This window comes from Rhipicephalus sanguineus, chromosome 5 (genome assembly GCF_013339695.2).
Source record: "Rhipicephalus sanguineus isolate Rsan-2018 chromosome 5, BIME_Rsan_1.4, whole genome shotgun sequence".
Lineage (NCBI taxonomy): Eukaryota > Metazoa > Arthropoda > Arachnida > Ixodida > Ixodidae > Rhipicephalus > Rhipicephalus sanguineus.
The window spans coordinates 118,125,356-118,144,071 of record NC_051180.1 but is presented as its reverse complement, the minus strand read 5'-3'; the positions used below and the strand labels follow the sequence as shown (position 1 = coordinate 118,144,071).

Here is an 18,716-nt window from a genome sequence, read left to right as displayed (position 1 = left end):
GTTTGCGGGAGTCAAGGTTGCGCTGATCATCCTACACTAGGCCACCTGCCTATCACCTAAAGTGCACTTTTCCGATGCATCGTTCCAGCGCTTGCTATTGGTTGCCGTTTTAAATTGTTGCATTAATATATGTAGCTTAACCGAACATTTTGAAAGTAATGGTCGTGTAGGGTCGCCGTGCTTCCTTTCACGCACGTGCGGGTCTATCGTGCTAGCGGACGTGCGGGGTTGCAGCTGTTCGGCTGAGATTGCTTGTCCCGGGGGTTTCGGGCACTGCCGTTTGTTTCATTTAGCGGCGGCGCGTTATCTCTTCGTTCCGCCGTCTGTGTACGTGCACTTGTACGGAAGGCATTTTTCCTGCTGTTGTGCCGAAAAAAAAAAAATTGGCGACTGACGCGGTGGCGCCGAATGGGATTTGGTTGAACGCAGAGCCGGCGGCGGATCGCGCGCATCTAAGAGCTTTCACCATCCAATGAACGTCTTGTGTTGGGCCTCGGGTGTATTGTCGCTGAGCCTTGCTCCTTACAAGGGCTGCAGAAGAAGCTTCGTTACCGCATTACCCCCCTCCCTCCCCCCGTGCGTTGGTGCTGCCCATCTACAGGTCTTGCGGTCGACCCGTAGTGACGTACGTATACGTACCGTGTGACGTGGTCTGATCGCCTTATCCTTTCGGGCAGAGTCGGAAATACAGTCCGAAATGAGCTCGCAGCCGATTCTGCTTTAGAGCTCGGATTACATGCCCCGGGCTCTCTGCCTCGGCAGTTCCCATTTTCATCAATCGATGCATATCCTTGCTCGCCCAGTGCGCGAATGCTGATCCAAGGGCGCGGTGTGTGGCAGAGATGGCATACTGATGAGCTTTGAATTGGCCTGGAGCTTGCTCAGGGACGACCGTGGTAATCCAAAAGGGCAAATGAATAAAAACAAACAAACGTCTACATAAAAAGGAGGGTTATTTTTTTCACTTATGGTTAGCGACATGTCTATGCGGAGGCAGCATGAGAAATGTTCACGCATTCTGCATTTTCTTGAAACAGAAATTTATTCTTGGTGTGCACGTATTCTTGTTGTCAGATAGACGCAAGAAATGACCTGCCATTACAAGGAGTTGGCAGTCATCCCAATAATATACATCACTGCTGATTAATCCTTGTGATTCTCAAACCAAATTAATGCAGTGTATGTGTGGCTGGAAGTGGAATTGGTTACCAAGCAAAACTGTTACTTTTACCAAGCAAACGCTGCTGCAGACAGTGACATTTCATGTTCATTCATATATGTGGCTTTAGGACTTAACAGGAGCCTTTGGTCATTGATAATGTCCAGTGACATGCCTTCAGCACTTTATAGTTTTATATTAAACTTAATTGTTATATTACTACACGATATTTTTGGCATATATTAAATGTATTCTTAGAAATCTTAACAAACTTACATGATTCGTATACCTGCAGTTATATAGACACCTTGCTGCTTCATACAAGTTGCCTCCTACTGCATGATCACTGAAGCACTTGCAGCTGCCCTTGTGGCACGCTTGTTTGATTCCCATAGAAAGCTTGTGAGCACTTGTTCAGTAGACCTGCCAAATGCACTGTCCTTACATAATACGCACGTCGGGATAAACGAAGTAAGGGGAAAGCTAGGGCTCATTATTCTTTGTTAGACGCAACCTTAATGAGAACCAACGGACAATCAACAGAGGTTTTCTTGAATGTCAGAGGTACAGTGACGGTTGTCCTTCTATACACTTGATCAGGTTTATCTGCGCATTTTAAGCCCGTGAGCAGTGCTGCTCATAGCCATGATGACGAGCGTGGAACACCTTTCTTTTTGCCTGGTGTCAACTGCTTATAAATATGCCAGCCTTGAATAAAACAAGTACGCTTGTTGAAATGTTCGCTCCAGTGACACCCCGTGTTCCAAGAATTTTTCATCGCTACATGACGTCGAGGGTTGCATGTACACATTGCTCCATGTTCAGATGATTATGCAAGCCAGCAGCAAGAGCAGAAGTGGGCGTTAATTATGTTTGTACTTGTGCTTTGCCACGATGCAGGAAGAGCAGGCGCCCTGTCAGGCATGATGGAGGCTGCCCTGGCTCAGCAGCAGCAACAGTATGATCTGTCGCAGCTCAACTACACAAACAACAACAGCAGTAGCCTTGGGGCGCTCCGGCGGCCCCAGAAGGATGCGCCAGCCAGCACCACGTCCTCGTGCACGGACTCGGTGCTGCTGCAGGACGGGGGAGATGAGCTGCAGTGGTGTGCCGACTATCCTTTCAACAGGTGGGCATCACACTCTGTTGCTATGATATGATTATACATCAATTAACCAATAGAGCTGTCACAATCTTGAAAACATTTTCAGAAGTGGTTGTGCTCAGTGTTGGCGGTAACACGTTACAAGTAACGCCATCACCAGTAACGCATTACTTTTTTCGGTAACTTAGTAACGTACTCATTACCATTTCGGAACTCTAACGGGTAACGTACTTCCATTAACATCTTTTGGTAACTTGAGGTATCACATTACTCGTTACTTCTTATTGCACTTATCCCGGGAGTTTTACACAAAACTCCTTTGTCTCATAGGCGCCTTTTTGGCAGAGCTCGCCACGATGTTCTTTTCTTCGCAACGACGAGCTGCTGCTGGCCCGTTAGGTGTTAAGAGCACCATCCAATGCGTCTGTCGAGCACCTATTTAGCGTAGGTGCGGGTGTATTAATCAAGAAGTGAGGCAAGCTGTTCGCTGACAGCTTTTAAATTCAACTGTTGCCTAAACTCCACAACAAGTTGTAGTTAATAGAAAGCTCTCCATCCAGTACTCTAGCGCTGGTTATCAAGTTTGTTTTCAAAATGACATTTGCTTCTTTCTATCGGAAACTGCGGGTATACGTTTCTTAAGTTAGTCAATTATTGAGCGAACGAGTGTGACCTTCACATAAACATTTGCACTTTTTGCGGCAAATATACGTGTTAAATGAGAAAAATTTGTATATGTATGCAATTATTTCTTCCCCGGAACTAATCCTTTTAAGCATTTCTTTGGGACTACAATATTTGAGCATCTGCCTTGTTAGTAGAAGCACACCGTCAGAATTATTGTAAATTTATTGAGAGTTCAGTGACGTTTTCTCTGAGCAGAGCATCGATGATGAAATCTCATTTTGTGCTTAATGTCACACTGGAAAAAATGGCTTTATCATGTGCCACAGAGTTAAAAGCCATCATATACAGGCAACTTCATAGGCCACTATAATATTGCTGGGGTCCAGCACATTTGTGCAAAGTATTCTTGTTAACAGTAATTGTTGGGGTTTAATGTCCCAAAACCATGTTATGATTATCAGAGACGCCGTAGTGGAGGGCTCCTGGAAATTTTGGCCACTTGGGGTTCTTTAACGCGCACATAAGTCTAAGCACACGGGCCTCAAGCATTTTCACCTCCATCGAAAATGCGGTCATCGTGGCCAGGATTCAATCCCGCGACCTGCGGGTCAGTAGTCGAGCACCACAACCATTAACCACCGTGGCAGGTGGTATTCTCATTAGATTAATACCTCAGGTAAAATCGTTGTTTGGGCTAGACGTTTTATGTGAAATATGAATATGATCTTTTTAACATTATTACTGTGGGTTCCTGCAGCGAAGATGCACTGATTCAAATTTTTGATTATGCACTAAAGGCACAAGTAATGTGCGTTACTTTTTTTCTGGAACCGTAATGGTAATGTGTTACCATTTTTTGGAGATAACGTAGGGTGGTAATGCATTCCTTTTTTGTTAGCGTAACGAGTAACATATTTAGTTACTTTTTTTTCGGTAACGCCTACAACACTGGTTGTGCTTAACAGCTGTTTCAGTGTGTGAAAAAAAAAACTTCCAAAAATGAGGAAGCGCATACTGGTAACTTATTTTACCAACATTGTCCAATAAAAGGGGTCCAAGAAGCTTTGCGGAATTGTAGTTTGTCCATCGCAATTCATTGGGATGCAGTTTTAACCATGTAAATGAATAGGTTGCATGCATATGCTTTTTTTGTACCATTTGTGTTCTGCTTGCATAGGTGTTCCTGGTGAGACTTATTTGAATGACATTGCTCAACAAAAAGGGTAAAAAAAGAAAATCTGTACTATCGCAGTTTGTCACAATTTGTTGGCATGTAGTCTTAACCATCCTAGATAGATAAGTAGGATGTATTTACCTTTTTATGCCATTCATGTTGTTCTGATACTAATACAGTTGAACCCATCAATAATTAAAGCCCTCAAGAACGAAATACTCGCGGCAATGAAGAAATCTGGCGTCCCCAGCAAACGTCCATAGAGTTCAATGCATTTGCCCCCTCTCAATAGCAAAGAGGTTTTAAAAGCACTCCCGCAATAAATAAAGTGCCAGCTAGTGATCCGCAACATTTTTTTCAACGGATGAGCTAGATGAGAACCCAGAAGTTCGAAAATTGTGGCACCGCTCATTCGATAAATCGGGCGCATAACGCTTCCGCCAACAAGTATCAGTGTGACTATTGTTCTTTACATTCGGTTGGATGATGATGATAGCAACAAGACTGTTTTTTTCGCTGAGAACAGTTTTTTTGTTAATGCCTCTGTGGGCAACTATGCCGGTACATGACGTTTCAAGTGAACGACACCCACGTAAGTGACATCATGCTGACAGTCATTCTGTTGACTGCCTAACTGTTTGCTGCTGCGCATCTCTCCATGTGCACGTGAGTTCTTCTGCACTTTACTCATATGCAGTGTTGTTTGACCTTTCGGGGAGTATAGGGGTTACTAACAAACAGATCCGTGCGTGCGAAACTGTCCCGTCTTTGGATCACACCGCGCACTAGAGGAGTGTAGTTACTCGCTACTAGGCGCTACACAGCAGCCCTAACAGTCAGAGCTGGACCCCTAACCCGTGGTTCGCGTTGAGTCGCGACCACGGCGGGTTTCAGGCCAGTGGTAACAGAGACGAGTTCTTTGCCTGACACAGTTTATTGTGCCAAAAGCGCCACCAACGCAACAAAAATACAGATAACAACGAAGTGGCAGAGAAGTTCCGCTCGACAACATGAAAACAACAACAAAATGGGAAGCACACGAGATTTAGAGCGATAGGGCTCGACTCACCTCTCGTGGCTTCGCAGTCCGGCCCTGAGGCAGTAAGTTACCTCACAATAGACCGGGCGTTGCGCAGGGGGTGATGGCGGCTGGGTGGCTCCCAACTCGATCAAGCTGTGGTTGTCACCGCTGCTCGAGTCGAAAGACAAGGCGGTCCCCAAGAAAGCCGTGCGCGTTCCTTGGGGTCTGGAGAGGAGTCTCTCCAGAAAAGGGCAAGGAGGGAAAACGGGGCATCTCGACTTCGGCCAGGGAGCAGGGCGCGAAGGGCTGCGGGAGCGGCACATGCCCTCTCCCACGCAACCCCCCTCGCCACTGCGCGTACAAACGTAGCGCGAAGCCGAGGTGCCGCCGCTTTGAAGACAATGGGTTGCGTGTGCAACCCCACAAGAGATACTGCCTCCTATTAAAAAGCGCAAGTTTTTGACGCTTCAGGAGAATTCTAGCATCATCGCTGAAGCTGCGAAGGGCAGAAAAAGGGTGGACATTGCTGAGGAGTTCGACAGAGCAAGATCAACGACTTCATTAAATAAATTTTTGTTGTGTGAAGTAATTGGTCTCCGTATTTTCCTATTTTTGCGACTACGAAATTATCACGAGAACAAACAAAAATCGCTTCCCCGGCGATTTCATTATTGAGGGGTTCGACTGTGCTCTCTTCATAGGTGCTGAAATGTCTATGTTTTGGTTTGGGCTTTGTTGAGTAAAGCTAGTGAAATACATATGTTTTACCAGTAGTAGTCCAATACAAACAGCTGCCTAAATAATAAAGGCTGGGAACACAAAAAGCAATGCAGTGGCACAAGGCACTTAAACTCAAAGAATCTGAGACAACAGGAGCAACAAGCTCTGCGATACTTTTTTTCTTTTATTATAGCATGTGCACATGTCAAATATGAGTTGGGAGACACATTTTCTGTGCACACGTGAGAATGTGTGAGCACTTACGAGCAGTGTGAACTGAACTACAAGCAAAAGTTTTCACAAAAGCAAATTGCGCAGTAAACAAGGTGCCTAATCTTTGTGACTCAACAGGTGCACAAGTGTAGACATACTTGCAAACAATGAGCACTTTTGCTGCCTCACACATGTTCTGGCTAGTGAATGGTAACGTCATGAAGGAACTCGTTACCTGAACAATGTCCAGCACATCGCGCTTGGGGCTTATATATTGTATTAGGAACAAAGCAGTCTGAGGGCAGTTCAGTGCTTTCATTTCCTCTTCTTTGTGTTTCTGTTTTGGACTTCTTTTCCATGACGCGTATGCGTTATTGGCCTTTCAGCCGTGTTAGCATTTGGTTGTGAATTGTGGTACGGGCACTGTGGATAACGTGGCGGCATTGAATTATACTGTTTTAACTAGTCTTAAAAGGGCTTTGCAGCACCTTTCGGTGACCTAATCTATTCTTTCACTTTCTCTACACGTTACCTGGCGCCTTTCTTCATTGCACGTGGGCTAGCTCATGCTTAATATGGCAGTCACAGTGCTCGGCTCCTAGTGTTCAATGGTGACATAAGATATGAGATCACGAGGGATTGAATCGCAGAAGGTGAGCTTGTGCATTGCAGAGGCCTTCATCAAATGGTTCCTTGTTCACACTTGCCACTTCATCGCTTAGTTGACTCTGTGCAAGTGTGTAGGTTGTGTTGCATGCTCAGATAACTGAACAGAAGGTCCGAGAGGTTTTTTAAGTGTTTGGACATTTTTTTTTATTTGGTTATATTTACATAAAACTATTTACAAAATTGTAATAGTTCTAGAAAAACATCTGAATCCCTAGCCTAAGGCTAGTTGGGATTCACTGAAATGTGATTATGAAAAAGAGCATGCCACATAACAAAACAATAAGTATACAAACAAAAATAATTTCCTGACATTATAACACTTTGAAAACTAATTATAACAGTTATGTATGTGCAGATCGTAACGATTGATAACGCATAAGGACAGAAAGGAAAGAATGAAGTATGCAGTGCTGTGTATGTTTCGGGTGGTCAAGGAATGCAGGAGCGCTAACTTTCAATCCTCCGTTGCTTCATTTTGTTTCTTTATTCTTTTCCAGAGAATTCCAGAGGCATCTATGTTCCTCATCACTCACGTCTTCGGGTCGGCTAATGCGGCGCAGCATCTTGTCAGTGTCTGGGGACGCTTGCGTGATAGGTGATGACGGCGGGGGCCTCGGTGGTGTGGACCTTTCGTACGAGGACCTGTCTAAAAACTTTGATGCCAACCTGGCGGAAATCGACATGGAGACCTTCAGGTCGGAAGACATTCACGCCATCCTCACGCTTCCTGCCCTGTATGGAGGGGACTTCCAGTCGGCCAGCCGCGGAGAGCAGTGTGCCTCGGTGTCTGGCTCATTTCTCGAGGCTCTGCCCCTGGATGCCTCATCTGTGCAGTAAGTAGCATGATCGACATTTACGCTCATTAGGATGCAAAACTGCAGCATTGCAGTGTGGCGACAGTGCATCATTAAATAGAAATCTGTGTTTCTGCACATCATAATTTACAGTAGACTCTCATTAAAGAGAGCCTGAAGGGGCCAGGAATTTTGTTCTGTGCCATTTACTGAGAGATGTACAGAGGTGCAGCATTCAACTGCGAAACCAATCATATTAGAAGTACTTGTTCCAATTAAGCAGCAATTCCGTTTAAGAGATTTCCGTTTGCTGAGAGTCTACTGTATTTTGATGTGAGGCATTATGTATTTATGGTATTAATTCATGCTTTCTTTACCTTGTGATTAGGTAGCTATGTTCAGAGCTTTGCAGCTTCAATAACTTTTGATGTTGCACGTTCAGTGGTAGGTATTGAACCCAAGTCTCCCTGCACAGGAGCACGCTACTTTTCCCATCGTTCGCTGTAAACATGTAGCAAAAACTCATAGCTAGCATAAGGCTTGTTCAGAATAGGTGCATTCAAGATGCATCTGCTGTGAGAGCTTATGTTGTGAATAAAGTAATTGGTTGCATGTACAATTGATGGCAGAAAAGAATTGAATTCTCATGAGGGTTGCTGATAAAAAAATATAACCAATCAATTACAAAAATAAAACACTAAATTGATTACAAGTGATCAATTGTATACGTAATCAGTTATGTACAAGTCTGTTTGAAAACATTGCAAAGCATTCTCTTATTCATTCCCATGCACAAACGATAATGTGTCTTGTTAAGTGCCACACACAAGTGGCTGGGTGTTTCCGCATTCCCACTGTGCTGACGTGTTTACGTGTTGTCTATTTGAGATGCCATTGCATGTTATGTGTTCAGTGTAGGGAGGTCAGAACACCATGTAACATTTAGCCACATATAAAAAGAAGTGTATATTTATAAATTTGCTTCTGATGAACCATTGTGAGTTTCAGCAGTTCACAATAACCAAAGCATTAAATATTTTGTTGCATGTGTTGAGCAACAAATGCTGTGCGTTTTCATAAACGTAGGTCTACTTTCTGTGAGATCTGCATACAACTATTTTTTTCTTGCTGCAGTTCTCATTTTGCTGCGTCAACATTGTAAAATTTCTAGAACAAAAATGCGCTAGTTCAATGAAGACTGCAAAAGAACAACACAGACAGACAAAGAACCATCAAGTGTGTCTGTGTTCTTCTTTTGCCATCTTCTTTGAATTAGTGCATTTTTGTTCAAGATGCAGTACCAGCTTGCCCAGCAAACCACCCTTCTTATGTAACATTTCTATATTACATTGATTAAAAAATAACAAAAGTGTCTCTGCTCTGCATCGTTGTGCACATCACTTGAGGAAAGTTCTCCACTCCTGCTTAGATTTCCCTCAATGCAACTCCATAATTGATGGAAATAATTTTACAATACACTGTCAAGCTTAGGTTTACTAGGATAATCTTTGCAAAAGCTAGAAAATGCCAAGATCTACATTTATGTAATTTCCATACGTTCACCACAGTTCTGTTAATCTGAATGTCTGATAATGAGAACAGATCTACAATTCTTTCCTCATGTGTTCCTAGATTTCACGGATATTACTGTAGCTATGGCATTGAGGTATTAATTTTAAAAAGATGTCCTGGTAAGATTTTGACACATAATTCTTAAGCTACCTGCACTGATTGTATTTTATACAGGAAGCTAGCATTGTAAATTAAGCCTTCAGAGTTACAAATATTGAAAACTGTTATCGGCCATCATGGCCTGTGCCAAGTGTACAAAGTGACACTTCAGTGCAACGGAGCATATTTATGAGTTGTAAATTTGCAAGAAACATTTCTGAGCTTCGCATTTGTATTCTCATTGCTAAAAGAGCTGAATATCTGAATCACCTTTAAGGGGGGACATGGCACTTAAAAAAAAAAGTTTTTTATTTCTTAATCGATTTTGATGAAACTTTCTGAGTTTATGTATATTTGAGCACTAATTTCAAATATGCAATTATTTTTCTAGTATGATGTGTAGTTTTTAAAATACAAGATATTTCATGTGCCTTTTGGGGAGCAAGATTTTTTCTAAACTGAGTTAGTTACAAAGTAAATCAGCATATCACAATAATCTGCAATCGGAACTGTGTGCAGTGCAACAAAAATTGTTCTAAACCCATTAGAACAAAAGTTATGGTATGTTGAACATTCACTAGTGAAATTCTAGCTTGAAATCGACTCACTCGCGAATGTTCAACATACCATAACTTTCATTCAAATGGGTTTAGAACATCCATTTTTGTTGCACTGCACACAGTTCCGATTGCAGATTATCGTGACATACTGATTTACTTTGTAACGCAGTCAGTTTAGAAATAATCTTGCTCCCCAAAAGGTACATGAAATATTTTGTATTTTAAAAACTACGCAATATACTAGAAAAGTAATTGCATATTTGAAATCAGTACACAAATATACATAAACTCAGAAAGTTTCATCAAGATCGATCAAGAAATAAAAACTTTTTTTAAGAGCAGTGTCCCCCCTTAAAAGATGTGAGAGGCAATTGCGGTGTCTTGTGATATCTGTGGTTAATGCTCGCTCCTCTGCTGAGACATTAGGATCAAATGCTATCGTGCCCTGAATGTCCTTAAAGTAAGATTTTGATAAGTAGTTCTTGCTCCACTGTTCCTGGAAACAATGGTAATTAATTTTTGATTAACTTCGGAACTAGTGGACATTTTTCAAAATAATTGCATATTTGGAATCGGCAAAGAAGACTAAACAAGACTGTGTGGCTTAAATTTGGTAAGGGCAATATTGAAGACTTTTAAAAAAACACACTTCCCCGCTTAAGAAGAGACTAAGTGCTAGACAGAGTTTACAGGAAGGTGGAAATTAAATTGCCATCATGTCTGCAACACAAACTTGGTACATTCATACACAAGTCTACATGTTTTGTATGATCCAGTCCACAAACTTCTTTCTGTGTGTGTTTGTGTGTGTGCATGCATGTGTACAAACTTGTGCTGCCAAAATGATAGCAATTTCAAGCAATCAACTAGCCCGCCGCACCAGCTTTGACTGGAAAGTTAAATTGATCAACGTATGGCGAATAAGACATTAGCTGTATGCCTCAGCCTGGAGCTAACGTTTTTGACAAGATGACTTGTCTTGGCCTGACGGAGATAAATTCCCCTCACCTAAACTTTGACTCCCGGCTGAAACATTCCTTATTTGTCCTCCATTGAGAAGATCAAGAAGCAAGGTGTCGTGAACATCAGTAAAACTTGTGCAAGCCGACCAGTAAGAAGGAAGGGATCCATGGGGCTCTCTATATATTTTTATGTGCTACTATGTGAAAAAACCAACACTAAAACCAGACAAAGCAAAGAAGAAATTGTGTTTCACTCACATTTAGAAATAGTCAGATGAAGGGAAATGAAAATGGACGTCAAGTTTAATCGCCGCAGGTGGTCGAAGCCACATTCTTCGCTTTACAAGTGTGGTGGTTTGCCCATTAGGCACTGCCGTGCTATCTTCTAGTCAGTTTTCTTGAGCGTTTGTTTTCGTGTATGTAGATAGGAGCGAACAAGCTGGCACGCTGAGTTAAAAGGAATGCTCCTCCACTGACGTTCCTTCCTCCTGTTCTGTTTTAGTGCAAAAACTGAGAGCAGCTCCGGGCACGACGAGGACTCTGGCGAGATGTCCATCTGTCGGGACGAGCCGCTATTCTCACCCGTCAAGGAGTGTGGACCTCCGTTGACGAGCGGACGGGTCGGTGGTGTCAACGGGGGTGCCCTCTCCACGGACAGCCTCGACTGCAGCTCATTCGAGGAGCACGACCTAGTGCTGACGTGCCAGGCCAATAAGGACAACTACACGATCGCCTTCCAGCAGAGCGGGACACACTTCTCCGACGACCTATCGGAAGGCAGCGTTCCCTCGGACCAGCAGAGCCACCACAGCGGCAGTGCTGTGAGTGCTACGGTGGGTCACTACGGCAGAGATGTTGAGCATGTGTGTTGCTTGAGTTCTGTAACACTGTTAATCCCTGTTATATAATGAAGTTGAAGGGGGAGCCGTATTTATTTCGTTGTAAACATATTTTTTACCTTATCGCTTGTATCTCTTGCCACAAAAGCACAACTATTGAATATTTAGCACAGTCGAAACCCTTCAAGATTAAGGACACTTTGGAGCAAAGAAGTCCGTCATTTTGAAACCAATAAGCATACCAAAACAAGGACAACGAAAAGAACACATAGATTGCTCGTTGTCCTTGTCTTTGTGCGCTTACGAATTTTTAATATGTGACTATACCAACTAAGTCCATCATTTTCTTCTGCTGAACCTTCTTTAGGTGTGCGACTGTACTCGCTGATACCACAATACCAGTGTGCCGCCTATTTGAGTGACTGTAACAATTTATTTGTCTTTTTTTTTCTGTGTTGGGTATTAGCAGCCAGCGAGTGGTGGTCCTGGGTCCATGGCACGGTCCGAGCTGTCCTTCACCACCTGGCACAGGCTAAGGTCGTCAGGCATTCGACTCAAACCGGATTCGGACACAGGAAAGAGCCAGAGCCTCCCCAACCTTCTGCGACGGTCGGCAGCCGTGGCAGGGCGCATGGATGTGGCCGGCAACTGCCTGCCACTCTACACTCTACAGGTAGAGTGGAAAAAGCATTGTAATGCACTATACTGCGACATCTGAACATTACAGCACAAAAAGAATGCACAAACAATTCGAAGACAACCACCGACTTGAAACTGCCCAATATTTTGTGACATTTGAGAAATACTGTCTGACTCAAACTTATCAAATGAAAGGGCATGAAGAAATAGTTTGATATACAGTCGACGTCCGATTTCCCGGACGCCCGAAATTCCGGACATGCCTGATTTCCCGGACTCATCTGTGGCACCGTCAAGTTCCCCGTAGAGTCAATGTATTAAAAAGTTCGAAATTCCGGATGCTTATAGCCTTCACCATCCGATTTCCCAGACTTTTTACTGTTAACCGTCGACCCAAAGTCACCACCGACGCCGCTATTTTGGTTGTTTTCATATCCTTGAACCCACCATACTCGCATCGCAGGTGTGGCCAGCAGCACCGCCGCACCGCGCCGCGGCTGCCGTAACCTCGAAACCGCACGTGTCAATCCGGTGCCAGCCGTAGCTTAGCCAAGCCAAACCTCACTGTGTTCGTTCACGTGTTGTTTTGTCAGCTGTGCCAGCTCTGCGGTCGTGTCTGCGGTTGATCGTTTGCTGCTGCGCGCTACCTTCAGTGATCACGTTTCCCGGCCTTCAGCATCCACCGAGTTCCTAGCTGTTTCGTGCTGCGCTTTTCGCCGAGCGGATTCGCCGTTTACAGCAATGGCACCGACTGCTCCTTCGTCTTCGTCCGCGCCTTCGAAGCGCACAAAGCCACCTCGTAGGCTCACGATGACGAACTGCCATCCGCGGACGTTGCCTTCGACGATCTGCGTGCTGGCGGCGTGTTCATTCCAGCCGAGATAACCCTTGAGGGCTTCGCCGACGCTGACAAAGACCTCGAGCTATGTGCGGAGTTGACCGATGACGAAATCATTCATCAAGTTACGGAGGATTCCGATGACTTCGACACCGAGAACGAAGAGCCAGCTCCTACACAGCCAACGAGCTCGGAGTTGACGCGAGCACTGATGACACTGTCATTGGTGTACAGCGGCAACATGACGTTGACTGAAATTGAGGCAGACATAATCGCGGGCAAGCGGACCGTGCAAAAGAAAATAAGAGACTTCTTTGCGCCCAAGTGCTGACCTATGAGGTAGTGCCGGCCACGTCGTATTTTTTTTTTATAAACAGCTCTTTTCAGAGCCACCTAAACGATGCATTGGCTGAATTGAAATGGGAATTTTGTACTCCGGCTGTGACCCTCTCCGTCAGTGAAAAATACCCACCAAAAATGTGCGTTTTCATGTGCATTCGTTTTTCCGGACTGCCCGATTTTCCGGACGTTTTCGCGGTCCCTTGAGCGTCCGGGAAATCGGACGTCGACTGTACAGTCGCCGACCGATAATTTGGACATGCTCGGTAATTCGGACAGTCGCGCGGCACCGCCGATGATCCCATAGAAGTAATGTGTAAAGACGACCAATATTTCGGACAGCTGCGAGATCTACATTCGATAATCCGGACCCTGTCCGAGACTGTCGCGCACGCCGAATCGCCAGCCATCTCCTCCGGCACCCGTACCATACAAAGTATGGCCTCAGAGATCAAAACGAAAGCTAATTGGTGATCTATGAGGCTCTATTTCGATCGCTACTTTATGCCTCAGATTTGTGATTTGAAATGCCGATCTTGGAGGCACTGGTCAACTGTGGGAAATCCTATCGACATCGCGAACATCCTACATTCCGGTTCCTGTATCCCCTCTCTAGTTGCGCTGCTATTGCCGCCATTCTGTCGAATGCGTCTGCGGTAAAGCGTTCTGCGTGTGCGTTCATTTTTATCTTGAGACTTTCTTTATTTTACGCTCTGCTGTCTCAAAAGATCTGAGTTAAATGGCGCCAACGGTGCCCTCAGAGCCAGCGCTGAAGGCCGCGCCGACGACAACGAAACGCGGCAGATACAGTCAACTGCCGATTTTCCGGACATGCTCGAAAATTCGGACGCTTTCGCGGCACCGTCACCAGCCCCATAGACGTCAATGGTCAAGAACGTCGGAAATTTCGGACGCTAAAACTCTTCGGCGTCCGATTTTTCGGACTTTCTGCCCAAATTGCAGGTCCGAAAGACAGTAATTGAAGCCCCCACCTCTGCCACGTCTATCATCTCGTAGGTTCGAACCAGCGCTTTCGCGAGTCGACCTATTTGCGACAGTAGCAGAGTCCGAAAGTCAGCTTTGTCACGATGCCGACGTGTTATGGGGTGAAGCGGACCAGAAATTCAAAGGGGCCGCTATCACGGCGCCGTGCGGTGATGTCTTACGGATAAGCAGTGGAAATGCACGGAGGCGTGATGGCGGCAGGTGGCAAACGCGCCAGTACGGCTCAATCGCTGACAAGCCTTACGATAAGCATCTTCAGTCAACTGCTCGATAGTGCATGTAGCCTGGTGCAGTTGCATGCGTAGTGCACGCATTTAATAGGCGAGAACCCAAACGCGCCGCGCCGCCATTCATGCTGCCTCTTTGTGCGACCGCTAAGTGCGCCGCACAGACGCGTTGCCTTCACGAACGAAACCAGCTCGCCATTGTACAGCGATCATATCACACTGGCGGAGATACAGGCGGACTTGGTTGCACGTAAGCGGAAGTGCGGGCAGCAACGCATTGACAACTTTTTTCAGCCACCGGGACCCTGAAGTGTCAATAAAAGTATTTTTTTTTCTGACACATTCGTTTTTTCGGACATTCGATAATTCGGACTTATTTACGTTCCCCGTGGAGTCCGAATTATCAGTCGTCGACTGTATTGATAATTTGAAAAAGAAATGAAGGACGCTGAAGCTTCGAAATTAAAAGTGGAACGCGATAGCGCTTTGGGCCCCATTCACATCGCCTTCTCATTCGCTAGCCTGCTTCACTTCTCGGACACCTAAACCGTGCCGTGAGGAAAGGAACTTCTCTGCGTGTAGCATTTGCTGTTGTAAACTGTCGTAGGGCGCCTACTGCAAGTACAATTCGAAGTACCTACTGCGCCATAATTCACCATTTTGCACAGTAGGGAAGTACCCAGTACTACACTACACGTCTGTAAAACAAACCTCGGTGCAGGGGTACCTAGCAGCACCAATTGCGCCAAAATGCTACATTTTCGACTTCCTGCGCCAAGTTGTGCTGAAACTGCAATATTTCCTGAAATTGCGCCACGCTGCTCCAAAACGCAGAAACCGACAACCGCTAATTCATTTTCTGTCAAGTATTAGCAGAACCTGACAGCGGCATGATTCTGCTTCATCCGCGATATTGAATGTAGCATTCTGTATGAAACTGGAACTAGGAAAAGTATCTAACAGTGGACTAAGACGCGCTGACTCTACTGGGGCTGTATAGTCCCACATTCTCAGCTTGCCAGGTAGCTGCCTACTCCATGCAGATACGCCGGACTGGCGATGCCAGGAACGTTGAGAATTGGCCCGAATGAGATGTTGTCATGGCTACGTATGGCGCGCTGCCTCACTGAAGACTGCGTCCCTGACGATGCCTGCTTGATCATGCAACGTGACTGTCGTACCGACAAAACTTGCTGCATATTTGGACACCTGTTTAGGTGGCCACGACGTGCAAGCGGAGTGGAATTAATTTATCACGTATTGTTGTTACGTAGTGCCTGCCAAACAAAGGCAAATGCCTCAACCCTGCCAATCGTAAGGCAATTACACATAGAACTACAGTAAAACCTCGTTAATTCAGAGTCACTGGGACTATGAAAAATCTTCGAATTAAGTGGGTTTTAGAATTAACCAAACATACAAAAAGCTAGTTGCAAGGAATTTTGAATTACTGAAGGTAATCAGAGGTGGTCGTTGCTGTGCCTCCTAGTTTGTGGCTCCACGGGGTATGTTTCAAGACCCGGTCCCAATTTGCTTCTAACCGGAGAAGCGGCGGGCTTAGCTGCTGCCAGCGCAAAAAAACAAAAAAAAAGAAAAAAAAAGTGTCTCGGGTCAAAAAGTCACTGAAATGTGTGTCTGCGGAAAAAGGTGTGCTTCACTGCAACACAGTAGTGACACGCGGGCAGCATGTCACCTAATCCTCGCAGCATCAGCGTGTCATAATCCGACCATTCACCCATTCTTTCTGGTAAAATACAGAATTTAATAATTATGAGTGTGACGGAATTCGCGATGTGTTCTGGCTGGAAAACATGATCATTCAAGTTTTCGAACTGAGTTTTTGAAGTAGACGTTGCAGGCAAGTACTTCGCCAGCAGTGCAAGTGCGCAAATTACCAGAGCAACTGCCAATCGGAGGTTCGCATACACCGCGAATTCCGTCAGACCGTCTTTTATTAATTTCCTAATATTCTCAGAAAGAGTAGGTAAATCATGACGCGCTGGACATTGCAAGAAGCGTGCGACAAGCTGCCCGCGTGTCACCGCTGTGCTGCAGTGAAGCATGTCTACTTTTCCGCAGGCACACAATTCATTTGACCATGAGACCGCTTTTTTTTTTTCTTGCACTAGCAGCAGCGATGCTGGGGTGTTTCACCTGTCGCTCATTAGTATCACTACAGTGCATTGCCTTGTGGCTCCTAAGGGCCATCGTTTCTGTGGATTTGCGGCGAAATCGGGATCGGGAATTGGCACATGGCACCCAAAGTTTTCGAATTGATCGGGCTGGTACTGACCGCCACTTCAAATTATCCACTCATATTTAAATTGCAAAATACGGGATCACAGAAATCCTTCGAATTATGCGAGATTTCGAAAAAACTCAGTTCGAATTAATGAGGTTTTACTCTATGATTTGCTGCGCAAGCATGTGACTTGCTTAGACGTCAGAGCACCCACCCTGCAGCAATCAGCTTACAAGAGCACAGGTCGCGAAGGCTGTCCGGCTACATGATGTAATCATCCCCTTTTTTTTCCGCTGCATGGTTTCGTATTTCGAATATAGAAGGTGCCTTCAGTCTGGCGACATTCCCGCCTGGATTCTGCGCTTACTGTGGCAAATTACTGCGTCGGCCATGTGCTCAGCTGCTCGTAAGACTGTGATCATCTTTTTCTGATTGTGACCGTCCAAGCTATGGCAGGCTATCCTCTCACATCAGTATGAGCATACGTAAGTTGCTTCCGTTGCACAGCTGCGTCCTTTTTTACTGTTTAGTGCCTTTCTTCGCCTCATGGAGGCGCAGACGTTGAACGAAGGTTTAGCGTGAACAAGAACCTTCTTGAGGGGCGCAGCTCACCTAATATCGCAAGAATCAATGAGATACGGAAAATAAGGAGTCGCTTTTTAAACCGCTACAGTGGTGATGCTACGAAAGTTCTCCTTCCTGCTGAACTGATCAGGAGTGTCAAGCAGTCCAGGGCAAAATATGCATGAGGCTCAGCAATGAAACAAGTGCCCCAAAACGGAAAGTCATAGAAGTTGCTACCACCACCACAGAGAGCTGATGAAGAATGACCAGAAGGTCTTGGAAGACCAAGTGGAATCAAGCGGAGCATTGCTCTCTAGTGCAAATGAACTCGTTAGTTCCGGCTTTAAGCAGAATGATATTTGCAAAATCGAAAGTGACCAAGCACTCCTTTCTAAAGGAAACTCTGTCCTGAATGAGGCCATTCAGCAAGTTGCAGAATTTGACAAAGGACCTTCTTTTACATTGTGGTGAAATATTAGTATGAAATACATGGCAGAAATTGAGGAAGAGGCACTTTACTTGTGGGATATCACCAAGAACTGTGAGAAAGTCGGGATTCAGAAGGTGTAAATCTTGCAGATTTTCCTTGGCACAGTGCCGCCACCTTGCCGTCATCGTAAAGAGGAGAGATTGAAGCTCAAGGTAGCCACAGTTCTGCATTTCTCTAATGTAAAATAGAGCCAACCATGTTCAGAGTTCAGTTTCTCAGCTTTGGACTTCCATCTTTTTTAGCTCCATTTACTCAGCTTAAATTTTTTATGCAGTTGCTGTCAATTATCCCTGTGCCGTTTCAGAACAACTAAAGATAAAACCATTCAGATTTTTGCAGTTAGATCTCGAAACATTGGTGAGTGCTATAAAGCTTTTTATATTCTCTGCACATCATACAGGTTTTTATAGTTTCTTTTTTGCAAAAGTTTTAAAAAGAAAATATGCGTAGAATGTTAAAAAAATTTGTATGTGCTTACTTCAATATTAAAAAATAAACCGATAGCTTTGTAGCTCCGAATTGGCCCGTGTGAATATGTTTATGTAAATATCTTGATGAAAATTGTCTAATTAATTAATTAGCTTGGGGATGACAATAATGTTGTATCAAAATTTATAACTCAAAAACTGCAACAGGTAGCTCAAACCCAATTCCATTTATGAATGTCAGCATAACAAATCATGTCTGCATGCTAAATTTCGTTAATTTATTCCCATAAATAACCAAAGTTGTTTTCATTGCCATGTCACCCCTTAATGCATTGTTACATGGGAAGCTTTAACAACAGGTGGTTGCTCTTTGTCACTGAAACACTTCTAGAGACATTTAGACTACCAGTTGACCTCACTTAGTTTAGTT

The 18,716-nt window shown here is 44.6% G+C and overlaps 1 protein-coding gene across 1 annotated transcript in view; it reads left to right on the top strand.

The window, feature by feature from the left end:
* The window catches only part of LOC119394202 (uncharacterized), a gene marked incomplete at its 3' end in the record, with an annotated part of 65,611 nt that overhangs the window by 24,874 nt on the left and 22,021 nt on the right, over positions 1-18,716 (top strand). The window contains 4 exon segments of the mRNA XM_037661477.2: positions 2,060-2,288; positions 7,186-7,521; positions 11,178-11,508; positions 11,981-12,187. Coding sequence (XP_037517405.1) covers positions 2,060-2,288; positions 7,186-7,521; positions 11,178-11,508; positions 11,981-12,187 — 1,103 coding nt within the window.